We start from the raw sequence: 12687 nt of genomic DNA on the forward strand, positions 1-12687 counted from the left end.
CACACACACACACACACACAGCAAACTTCTTTTCTTTGGAGTGTATAACCTTGACTCTTGTCACTTTCAGCAAGGCACTGACAGTATGTTTTTTTATGATTGTATTCTTTCATCTCTGCCTCTTCTTTTACATTTGAATTCTGTTTCCACTTCGGTCTCCTGTTTCCCGCTGCAGATCCTCCATCATCTGAAGGTCTCCTGCTATTCTACTTCTATGCTCTCCTGCCTCTCCTCCTGGGTGTCTCTGGGATTGTGTTTAACATGCACGCTCCCAAGAGAGTGTAGCTTGTAGTGCCGAGAGGAGAGTTTGATGTGTGTGCGTGTGTGTGTGTGTGTGTGTATAGGCTACTTGAAGCACAGAGATGGGCTCGGTGGGAGCGGAGCGCCGCAGGCCCACACCGGTCCAGATGCCCGAGGAGAGGGATGTGTGGAGGGATGGAGGAAGAGCTGGATGGCGGGATGGAGGGAGGGAGGTCTGGAGGGAGGGCAGAGAGAGCGGCGTGGTGCAGAGCTACAGCTTCGACTCGTACCAGCTGGAGGAGGAGGAGATTAGTAAAGACGCCCCGGAGCGAGGAGTGCTGGCGCTGTCCGAGCCCGGTGAGGGAGTTTACATTCTGTCTATCTGTGTGTGTGTGTGTGTGTGTGTGTGTCTATGTGTTTGTGTGTGTACTGGTCTTATAAATAGATAGACAAGCAACAAGGAATATCTGTCTTCTACTCCAAAATACCAGGAACAACAAAGTGTGTTCTTTTCTGTCTCACAGTATGCTTAGTGGAGCACCAGCAGCACATTTTCACATTATATTCTTTATGTGTGTATATACCGGTGGTGGACAGAATATCATGAACATACATAGTAATATCCACAATTACTGCCAGGGTCCCCCAACAACTCCAGGGAATGGTGAAATGATGGTGATTCTGCACTAAAGTTAATTGTTATATGCGAATAACACCCTTTTTTGCAATGTAGATTATATAGAGTCTGATGGCAAACTGCCCCTTGCCTTTGCCTGTTTGTAAAATATATTAAGAGGAAGAACGGGAAGAGAAGTAGATGGATAGATACATTCTTTACACTAGTGCAGTCCTCTTATTTTAGCAATCTTATCCAGTCTTGTTTCATTTCTATTATTATATTTTATAGTCTATTGAAGTCAAACTAACATTAAGATAATTAATGCTAAGCAATTAGTTTAGCCTATATACTGTATCCTTGGTGTTTATATTTATTTGGTGACAATTGTGATCGCAAAAGAGAAGACATTTTATGTGACTCATGGACCCATGAAAAAGAAACGGCTAACCCAAGCTAGCTGCCCTCCTTTGTAGGAACGCAGTGCAGAAGCCGCTTATGACTAACATCTAAGCTAACGGTGCTAACATTACACAACTAGCTTCGACTTTCCACGTGGAAGCTAGTTAGCCTAGTTAGCTTCAGCTTGCTGAGTGACCAGGGACAGATGGCCTGTTAATAAAAGACAAAAAAACCATCTTGTGCATCAGTGCATCATCTAGCAACACCCACGCTACATGTCAATCACCTGCTGCCACCAGAAACACCCACCCAGAGGCTGGAAGCCACTGTTAGAAAGGTTTTTATCCTCTGTTGAATTATGCACAAGCTACGGTATCATGACAGTTTATATTTCCTAAAAGTGAGAAGTATTCAAATTTCCGTTACGCTTTAAAATCATTCCTGAAACAAAAAAACTGCACTGATAACCAGTCACCACTCTAAGACTGAGTGAAAGACATGCTTTCTGCCGTGTGTGTGTGTGTGTGTGTGTGTGTGCTTGTGTTTGCAGATGATGGTGGAGGCTGAGGGAATAAAAACAGTGACAGAGAGAGGAAATGTGTAAAAAACAAACAGGATGCAGGCCTGTTCAGAGAACATTGCTGTGTTGCCTGGTTACTCAGGTTGCACAAAGGGCACGTTAATCAGATCACAAGTGACCAAGGACACGGCCTACAGCGAGGGACCTAGATTTTCAGACAGCTCTCCCTCTTCTCTCTTCACCCTTTGCCTCTTGTCAGTCTCAATATCTCACAGCTAACAAAATATAAGTATGCAGTCTGTCGCTTCCCTTAAAGAAGAAAGAGAGAGAAACAAAGGTTTTGAAAGACAGACTCAAAGACTGAATTAATCCTAGTCATTAAAGTTCATCACCTGCTCTACAATCTGTAATCTGTAGTTTAGGAAAAGTATAAGGGGGATAGAGGGGGACAGAAAAGGGGGGGGGGATTTTTCTTTTAGTTAGAGCTTTCTGGCATTTTTGGGGAGAGCAGGAGAGGGTCTTTTTCTTTCCAGCCTAAATTGCGGTTTTATTCCAGCAGTCATGTTTCATAACGATGGACTTTGCCGTATGCCGAGGACGGCAGGTCTTTCTCTGTATCAGGGTTTTTATTAATGTGTAAGTGTGCCGGTGGCCCACATTAGATGTTCCATTAAGATATTAGGGTTTAAATTGGGTGCACTATCAAACAAGTTGTACCAGTTTAACATTCTTTGCTGTGTGTGTCAAGAGGAGGGTTCAACAAAAACATCAATAACCACAGAGATTGTCCTGCTTTTATACAAAGTCCACCTCCGTCACCACCCAAATCATCTTCACACAGTCCCAGAATATGTCAGAAAGGTTTGTCATGTCAGGCTCTGCACTGAAATGTCCGTTACACAGTGAGGGCGGTGCTGTGGTTTTCTTTATTGGATTTTCTGTTAATGAGGTTTGAGTTTCTGCAGGCGGTGATCTTTTCTTCTGTCAGTGCAGCCGTGGTGATGTTCACTGCTCACTACACAGTTATTGCCAGGGTTGTTTTTTTTACCCAGAAACAACAAATCCGTCAGAACAGCAGAAATGGAAAATCTTTTAGGAACTGTATGTTATTGAAATAGGCATTTAATTACAAGAAAAATAACTTTCATTACTGAGGAATCAAGTTCATCCTCATCAGAGGAATAGGAAAATAATTGATCAGTCCCAGGTACCATTATAACAAATTCTATTAAACATTAAGAAGTGAAATACATCATTTTTTCTTTTCTTTATTCGGCTATAAAATAAAAACGCTCAAAAATGGTTTGGAGCAGTTAACAGCAGGCTCACAGGATTATGAACCGTGGTATAAAGAACCTGCACGTCACACTTTAACCATGAAACAGAATCAGCAGCAAAACACAAAATCCAGTTTTTAAGCTGAAACTACTCAGCTGGTCTATGATCAGCAGTTCCTCCGATCGATCTCTGACGCAACAGGAACGAGGTCCTCTGCTGCATCAGCTGCTCCGTCATTGGAGCGGAGGCGTTACTGCTGCTGCTACAGCTTCATTCATCCCGATTAGCTTTAATGAAGATCGAGCTGTGGGCTCCAGACCTAATTCAGAAGTTTTGAAGTCATTCTTGTCCCCACAGTTTGAGTGTGATGTCACACTCTTGTGATTCTCTAACCCTTGACGCCGTTCTTCCCCCTCAGACTTTGAGGAGCCGATCCCTGACGACCGTTACCATGGCATCTACTTTGCAATGCTATTGGCTGGCGTGGGTTTCCTGCTCCCCTACAACAGTTTCATCACTGACGTGGACTACCTGCACCACAAGTTTGAAGGTATAAATGTGCATGAAGAAACCCGTGAATGTTCTTAGATAACTGCACCTTTTCAGAGAATGCATGAGTTCTACAGACACGTGCACACCCGGAGAGTGCACATTCAAATCCATCTCCCACGACTCACGTGTGTGTGTGTGTGTGTGTGTGTGTTTGTGTGTGTTTCAGGGACGTCCATAGTGTTCGACATGAGTCTGACGTACATCATGGTGGCTCTGCTGGCCGTCATCCTCAACAACGTGCTGGTGGAGAGACTCAGCTTGCACACTAGAATCACTGTGGGTAAGTCCAGCAGAAACCCGCTCACATTGTGAAACATTCCTCATGATGGGGACTTCTGCTGTTACTCTTTTATTAATGACCCTCTGGGACCCTCCAGGCTTATCGGAACAGAATACGCAGAGCACAAATGGAGAAGACAGTATAAAGACAAAGAGAAAAATACACTCCGCCACAATTGTCCCGTGGGTTTTGTTGATAAACTCTTTCAAACAAACTTTGCCCAAGACTATGAACTCTCAAGGGGGGTCGTCTTTCAAGAGTGTGGGTATTTTTTTTGTTTTGCTTTTAGCTTCTTTAAAATCTTGCATCATCTTTAGTTTTGCTGTCAGCTTTCAAAACGGTAAACAAACTCACTGTGCTATTTAAGTAGACTATTCAGATACAAGCATGCACAGTGAGGCAGACTTTGCATCAAGTTTGTCGAAGACGAAGCCGGATACTGGAGAGCTCCAAATTATTCATTAAAAAGCAGTTTTTTAATGCAAATATTAAAGCTATTCAGCCTATACCGATATGAAAATAAAAAATCTTTAAAAATGTATGTCCCCCTAGGATCATTTTGAAATCATTACACATACGTTGCATGTAAGAGCAAGGTTTCACCAGCGTACCCTCTGCAGCTTTAAATAGCTCTGCTCTCATCCTTGAGGAAACGTCTTTTGAAGTGTGTTGTCGGCTGGAGAGCTTGTCTCTGGAGTTTACAAACTCAGGATCGGACCTCAGATGGAAGCGATACTGCTCTCACGTCGGCCCTGTCAAGTATGTGTTCAGTCATGCCATCGCAACGTGACCTGGTTCAGTGGCGTCTCTTCACTTGTCTGTCTTTCTCTTTCTTTGCAGGTTACATATTTGCTCTGGGGCCGCTGGTCTTTGTCAGTGTGTTTGATGTGTGGCTGGCCAAGTTCACCACCAGGCAGGCTTACATCGTCAACCTCGTGTCAGTGGGAGTGGTGGCCTTTGGATGTACAGGTATCTATCTATCTGTCTGTCTGTCTGTCTGTCCAGCCATGTCTCCATACAATATATATATATATATACGGTATATATGCAGTACAGGGCATTCCTTAAAGCTGCACTCATGGGTCAGATGTGTAATGAAAAAACAACAGGGAGTTATGACTCTGCTGTTCCTCAAAGATCCACATTTTAGCGACTCTCGGCTCATTATTTGAGTTCTCCAGGATGCAGCTTTACTGCTTTATTTGACTCTTGCAACTCAACTCGTTTGTCGGCCACAGCAGGAAACTGTTTCTCAGCTAAAAAGCTGTAAAAACCCGCTGTGCTCTACCGGCCCAGCACCAAACAAACAGCTGACAGACACAGTTAGCGACTAGCTGGTGAACATAGTGGAGCATTCAGCAGCTGAAGATCCACATATTTCTAAAATTCTAAAAAGCTCAGAGCGATACACGACAGCATTCAGCTCAACAAAACGTCTTGTTCAGTACAGCAAGCAGTCAGTGTCAACAAAGAGTAGAACTAAACAGAGACTTGTTTATAAGAAACATTTCCTGGGTTGACTGCCATACTGAAAAAAACCCTCTAAACATCATGATCACGATGACTTTTCATTTTGGTGGCATTGACCAATTTACTGACACAATAACTGGTTTTGAAGCATGAATGAAATGTTTTGGGTGAGTTACTACCTTTTGCAGACAAGCAATGGAGTTGTGTTGTCCCATGAAACAGTTTAGAGAATGTGAAGATTGTTTCTCTTTAATAGCTAAAGTTAAAGTGTTCATGATGTTCTAAAGTCCACCTCCTGTTTATCATGTAGAGAGTAATAAAAAACTGTGGTGCTCAGTCAGAGCTGTCAAATGAACACGCGGCAGTAGAGGTTTCAGTTCTCAGCTGCTGCTCAGGACCCTGATACACTGATCCAGTTTCCTTATACTGTAAGTGTGATCACGGAGCCTTTCAGCCAACAGTCGAAAGACTTTAATTAGCGGCGGTGCGGAGGTCGGAGCGGCTTCTCCCTCGAGTGGTGTGTAAACGTTCAGGAGGTTGTGCCTCTAAATGAATCGTGTTGTTTCAATGTTGACTGTTTGCACTGATAAACACTTCCTCATCCCTCCCCAGTGCAGCAGTCTAGTTTCTATGGTTACATGGGGATGCTGCCCAAGAGGTACACACAGGGGGTGATGACTGGAGAGAGTAAGTACACTCACACAGACACATCGCACATCCATATCCCTGCTGTCACCTCCCTCGCCCCCCATTCCTTTGTCTTTTCTCTGGCTACGTCTCCCTTTGTTCCTTCCAGGTACAGCAGGTGTGATCATCTCCCTGTCGCGCATCTTCACCAAGCTGCTGATCCCCGACGAGAGGAGGAACACGCTCATCTTCTTCCTCGTCTCCATCAGCATGGAGATGCTCTGCTTCCTGCTCCACCTGCTGGTCCGCCGCTCTCAGTTTGTCCGCTACTACACCAACCACGCCCAAGGCAAAGGTCCGGTCAAAGGACACGACCCGCACGACAGCGGGACAGGATACCGAGTTCACCACGATGTCACCGCAGAGGAAGTAAGATTTGTAAGTTTGTGGACAGACTACCGGCTCTACCGCGTGTATGCATACTGTGAATATATCGTGTTAGTAGCATTGTGTTGGTCCGCTGGTCTGTCAGCTAATCTCTCATTTAATAGAGCCGTGAAATAGTGCCGAGACGTTCGCCATACCTCCTCCTGACTTTGGTGACTTCTCCTCTAGCACCACCATGAGGCTCACGTTTGTGTTATTTTGTGACATTTTCTTATTAAAGTTTAGTCGATTCATTCATTCATTTTCATTTAATCCTTCATAAATGTTGCAACAGCAAGACGGGGAGGAACCGTTAGGCCTCTAAACTGTGGTCCCGTGTCCTTGTCGATTTCTGTGAGGAGTGTGTGTGTGTGTGTCGCTTCTTCAGTGGGAGCGTGCACGCAGGGATGGAGGGCTGTGTGGGTTTTAAAATGCAGTATCATTTATTTAAGCTGCGCTGGGCTGCTTTTTGGCTGCCACTCAGAAAGGGAAATATTGAGAGAGAAAGGGAAAGGGATTTTGGGAGAGGTTATTAGTGATGAAAGTGGTGATGCGGAAAAAATGATGAGCAAAGATGCAATTTTAGAGAGAAAGGGAGAGGTTGAGGCCTCTTGCGAACAGAAAGAAAATGAGAGTCACGACACAGAGGAAAAAGGTTGTTGGAGAAAACTGTTGAGGCAAAGAGATGAGACACTAGGGGGGGAAACACAACTGAGAAAATATGAGTGAGAAATGAAAGAAGAAGAGGTACATCCACTTAGTATTCATGCTTGAAGCAGCACTTTGTAGCCTGTGTGTGTGTGTGCGTGTGCGTGTGTGTGTGTGTGTGTGTGTGTGTGTGTGTGTGTGTGTGTGTTCTGAGCCTTCAAAGGAAGACACATCACCTCAGGCTGTCATCTTTTCATGTGTGCGTGTGTTTGTCCGCCATTACGCGCAATACAAATGTGTGTGTGTGTGTGTAATTTTCTGCATCTGGGGGCTGATTCAGGCAGCTCTTTGTTCTGGTTGCCTGGGGATACTGAGCGCTCTATGCTAAGGGATAATCAAGAAGAGTGGTGCCTTCTGGCCCGCAAGTCCCTTCAATCAACTAATGGATCTGCGTGTGTGTGTATGTGTGTGTGTGCGCGGGCCTGTGTGCATATGAAAAGGTGCGTGTTTATTAAGAAGCATGACGAGAAGGATGTGCTTATATGTTTGGATAAAGAGGAACTGTGTGTGTGTGTGTGTGTGTGTGTGGGGCGTATTTGCAGTCCAATCTGTAGTCTCTCCATTATCATTACGTCAACCTGCAGCCACTCACAGTGATCATCTTTATTACTGGCTGACATAAAAAGCTGATGGCATGCAGCCAGGAGGCCGGTCTACTAAACCACTGCACAATAATATGTGTATTTACGGGGTGATGGCTACCTCTAGTGTTTTCTTAATGAACTGTTGACGCCTTGACTTTTTTTTTCGGGGAAATGAGGAACAAGATGAGGACGTTTGCCGAGTAATTTGATAATTGATCATTAAAGGGGTCATGTGTTTTCTATTTCAGTTTGGAATTAAATTGTTGATGTAATGTCGATGACTGGCCTCAAATGTTTTTCTGCCCGTCATGCGTTTGTTTTATTAAAGCATTGAATAAACGGTCTGTGTCTCTTCAGGGAAATGGTGGGACAGCACCGACGCCTTCAGAGGAAGTCATTGAGGACTTTGAGGGAGGGACTTACGTGCGATTCGATGCCCCAAAAGCCAAGATAAGGAGGAGCTGGCCTGGTGTCCGCGGTACGCTCTCTTTTAATCCCGTGTACTTGCTGCTCAATTACCCTCTGGCTCCAATAGATGGACTTGAACTTTAAATGCATTCATGGGAAGAGGAGAATATTCGTAGAGGATTAAACTGTTCAAGCGAGAGCTTTTAAATATCACCCTGTGTGTCCGTGTGTGTCTTCTCTATGCAGACATGATCTTGCATCGTTACGTGGTGTCCCGTGTGATCTGGGCCTACATGCTGTCTATAGCGGTGACCTACAGCATCACCTTGTGCCTGTTTCCGGGGCTGGAGTCAGAAATACGAAACGCCGCCTTTGGAGAGTGGCTGCCCATCCTCATCATGGCCACCTTCAACATGTCGGACTTCGTTGGCAAGGTGAGACGCACATTCTTTTAAATGATGCGGTGATGCTTCAGAGAAAATACGGTAACATTGAACTATTATGTCACATATCTCACACGATGTCAAGGCCATTTTCATTCTTCAAACTTCCACCTTAACAGAGCTTTAATCTGCCGGAACAACTGAAAACACCGTTGTCTGTGCTTTTCTCATAAACAGAGTTTAATGAATCAAACTGAAACTGTAAAATATCAAATATGAATAATCCCCAGGGAGAAATATGCCCTTGCCCTAAAATACACTTGATCGACTGGGATACCAGCATTCATAATTTCTTTCTGTAACCTCATCATTTATGTTCTAAAATTCACTTAGCTCTTGGCAATCTCTGATTTCACACCTCTTGAGATTCTGGGATTTAATTGTAGGCTTCCATCAGGCTTCTCTGCACAACAGCAGCAGGAAAGAGACGAAGGAACACTGCAACACTGGAATTGACCTTGTGAAATTGTTAAAGGAGTCGCTCCATTTATTAAACCTGAGAGAAAGAATGGAAAAAAGTCTGGTTTATTTTTGGATAATTGCACTTAGCTCAAAGGCTTTATTCAAATATTCAGAAATTAAACCTTATCTGATGTCCTCAAGTCATCATTTTAACTTTGAAAGTTGTTCTGATTTTGACTTTGTCTTCGCAGCAAATTTAGCATTTTGTTGAAATTGGGGAGTAAAAGATAAGGCTGGCGAAGATAAATTATATCGAAAGAGAGAAAGAATAGAGTAGAAAAAACTGAGTTACTTATTGTGCTCTCTTGAAAGTGCAATAAGCAGCCAGTCAACGACTGGCTGAGAGAGTTTCTACAGAACAGGGACTAATAGTCATATCATTTTTAACTTTAATTTCAATAAAGCAGACTTTAACCCCCAGCATCTTTGAAACATTTCCCTGCTCTGTCCTCAGATCCTTGCAGCGCTGCCGTACGACTGGTCCGGAGGCCGCCTGCTCTTCTTCTCCTGCCTGAGGGTGGTCTTCATCCCTCTGTTTGTCATGTGCGTGTACCCGGCCAACGCGCCCACCCTGTCCCACCCCGCCTGGCCCTGTCTCTTCTCCCTCCTCATGGGAGTCACCAACGGCTACTTCGGGTCTGTGCCGATGATCCAGGCTGCGGGCAAAGTGCCGCCCGAACAGAGGGAGTTGGCAGGTGAGTTAAAGTGCTAGTAGGTAGATTGTTACTTTATGCTAAGCTAAGCTAATTGGCTGCAGCTTAATATTTAGCATACAGACATGAGAGTGATATCAATCTTCTCGTATGACCCTCAAATAGAAAGCAAATTAGCGTATTTTTCAAAATGTCAAGTTTATAATTAACAACCATTAGTTTAGTATGCACTGAAGTAGCATGCTAACATGCTAAACTAAGATAATGCACATTATACCTGCTAAACATCAGCATGTTGTTGTTGTCAGTACATTAGCATTTGGCTAAAAAGCAGAGCTGCTAACGTGGCTGTAGACTTTTAGTCTTGATTCTTACTGTCTTCCGATAACTGTGCCGGAGGTGTCAGTGTGAGCTTCACTCTGTAGCAGCTCTTTATAATGCATTTAACACTTGACTTCTTTACAGGCTTGTATAAAGGAAATACTGTAGTCCATGAATGTGAGATATACGTTTACAAGTCCTCCTTAGTATTGTGGAGGTTGGTTTAAGGCATTTTGCCGGTAGCACTTGTTGACTTCTTGCTTCTTAACAGTACATTTTGTTTGGACACCCTTTGGCGTTTCAGAGAGTAATGCAACGAACAGCAAGTTCAGCATAAACACTCTTGTGCATCCTCATAGCTCGTGGTCCATCTGAGGAGGCTTGCGCTACGGTGCCAAGGGCGGTTATAAACAAAGCTTCCCTCTCTCTGTGTCCCTCCAGGGAACACCATGACAGTCTCCTATATGACCGGCCTGATGGTGGGCTCCGCCGTGGCGTACGCAGCTTACAGCTTCGCTGCCCCAGGACCAGGAACACACGTCAACGCACTCAACATGCACACACATGCCAACGCTACCGGGTACTGAATGTCCACACACACAATAAAACACACTCATGGATGTAAACACAAATACATGCACACACACTCGCAGACATTTCCATGCAAGCAGCGTAGACTAGTGGACTCGAGTCCAGCTGTGGAGGACGAAAAGACATCCGTAAAGAACTCTTTAAAGGTTCATGTTCATACTCTGAGAGATGTATTCTTTGTCCAGATCATGCTTCAATGTGGCTCACTGGATAAAGAAAGTGGAATAAGATACAAAAAAATGGAGGAAATGATGTTAAACCGTAAAAACGTAACCCATTTCTCCACCTTGTCATTCTCCAGCCTGGTGGTCCACTGACCATCAAATGTCACGGCTGTCTCTGCTGTGATGAACTTTTCCCGGGAGGTGAAGAACAGGAGCTGGACATGTGTCAACAGAAGCCCTTAGAGTGTCTCACAGTGAAGTTATCGTCTGCATGTGTGTGCTAACAGACCGGCTGACATTTGTACCGTGTAAAGTCAAGTGGTTTTTCGCTGCAGGGAACGAACGGTTCACAGTTTTCGAGGAGACCATGTGTCACATTTCACATTGTTGATATTCAGAGTAGAGAGATGATGCCACTGAGGATTTTTCTGGACCAGTTGTTTTCCAGCTGTTTCCTAATTATAATCCCTGACAACCTCTGACTGCACCATTTTAAAAACTACAACAAGAGCAACTTATAGGCCCGATTTACTTCACAGTGAAACAGAAGCTCCTGTAGTGTGACATATGTGCGAGTATAATGGAATATGTGGAATTATGAGACGGAAATCCAGTCGCCCCAAATCACATCTGATTGGATATGTTTAAGTCTACTTGAGTTCAAGAGTCATCAAACATATTCTAATCATTTATAGGAAGAGCAAAGATTTGATATAAAATTCTCCAAAATGATATTTTTCACATGTACAGTATTGAGCGCAGAAGAAGTGAGAACTGTTGACATTGCAACAAAGAAATAGAACTTGGAGAATCAGTTTTTATTTTTATTTTACTGTGCCTTATAAGGAATTACAGTTTTCTAATTAATGACATACACGATGCTGTCAACTTGATTTCCTCTGAGTTGTTAAGTTATTTCAATTACAAAAATCCATCCTTATTGTCAACAGTAGACGCATCAACTGGACTTTATCTCAATTGACTTCCCCCACCAAAAATGTACTGAGATCGTCCCAGTCCATCTGGTTTGTCTCCACTCAGAATCTGAATTACAAAAGTGTCAGTTGTATTTATTTTCAATGATGAACATTATTCTTATCAGCCTTATAAAGTATATCTGGAAAAAAAAGAAGAATAATGTTAAAACTATATGGAGTTATGATTATGTGCATTAGCAGCTGCTGTTCTCTGTTCTGTTTATTTACAATAATGCTAAAAGAAAAAGAAGAATTTCCATCTGTTTGGTTTGGGTTCCACATCACTTCTTGTTCCCTCTGATGGATGGAAAGAGAACAAAGTGTTGGTATAAATGTACCAGATGAGGTAGCATGATGATAGCTGTGTCTTGCAGTTGTTTGTGTCCCCTCTCTGTCCATATGAACGGTGTCTGTGTGTAACATCTGTGTAATGATGTGGGATATTTTGGGGGAAAACATATATGTGCCAAAAAGTCTGCCTGTTTCTGATCAGTGTTAGGACCTGAGAAAAGAGAGAATGTAATTCTGTGAACAGTTTAACAGGATGAAAGTTGTAAATATATAGAATGAAATGCACTCATGCATTAAGAGCTCTTATTTTTTCATACGAAAGCCACTAGAAAAGATCAGATTCATATTTTTCGTAGCTTTAATTTGTAGAACACCTGTTTCCTTTATGTTTTCAGCCCCCCAGCGTCTTCCCCTGCGTATCCTGCTGCATTTGATGAATATTTCAGTGATAATAGGATCTCTGCAGAGTTCAGACTTTTTCCATTATGAAGAAAACATCGCCTCAGTGTCGAAAGTCATGAAGCGCGCTACATTATGTAGGTGACGGCTTAAATGGAGCCTAATGTCAGAGCTGTTTGAAGAACGGTAGGGTGCCATTTGGGAGTCACCTCATTACTGTCTGCATGTCCCACTGTGCTGACGGTGTCACATTGCCTGAGGCCTCTCTCCTCACA

General features: G+C 43.5%; 1 protein-coding gene across 1 annotated transcript; it reads left to right on the plus strand.

The window, feature by feature from the left end:
* The first annotated feature begins 362 nt into the window (after positions 1–362).
* Positions 363–12294, plus strand: slc29a4a (solute carrier family 29 member 4a). Its single transcript, XM_076080075.1, has 12 exons — positions 363–425; positions 495–597; positions 3475–3606; positions 3775–3888; positions 4729–4857; positions 5971–6045; positions 6155–6414; positions 8061–8181; positions 8358–8545; positions 9471–9711; positions 10432–10570; positions 10883–12294. Exons 1-12 carry the CDS (start codon positions 363–365, stop codon positions 10896–10898), a joined length of 1581 nt encoding a protein of 526 aa, XP_075936190.1. The 3' UTR covers positions 10899–12294.
* Positions 12295–12687: the final 393 nt, after the last annotated feature.

This window comes from Anarhichas minor, unplaced genomic scaffold, assembly GCF_050575085.1.
Source record: "Anarhichas minor isolate MPS153535 unplaced genomic scaffold, ASM5057508v1 ptg000007l, whole genome shotgun sequence".
In the NCBI taxonomy this organism is placed as follows: Eukaryota; Metazoa; Chordata; class Actinopteri; order Perciformes; family Anarhichadidae; genus Anarhichas; species Anarhichas minor.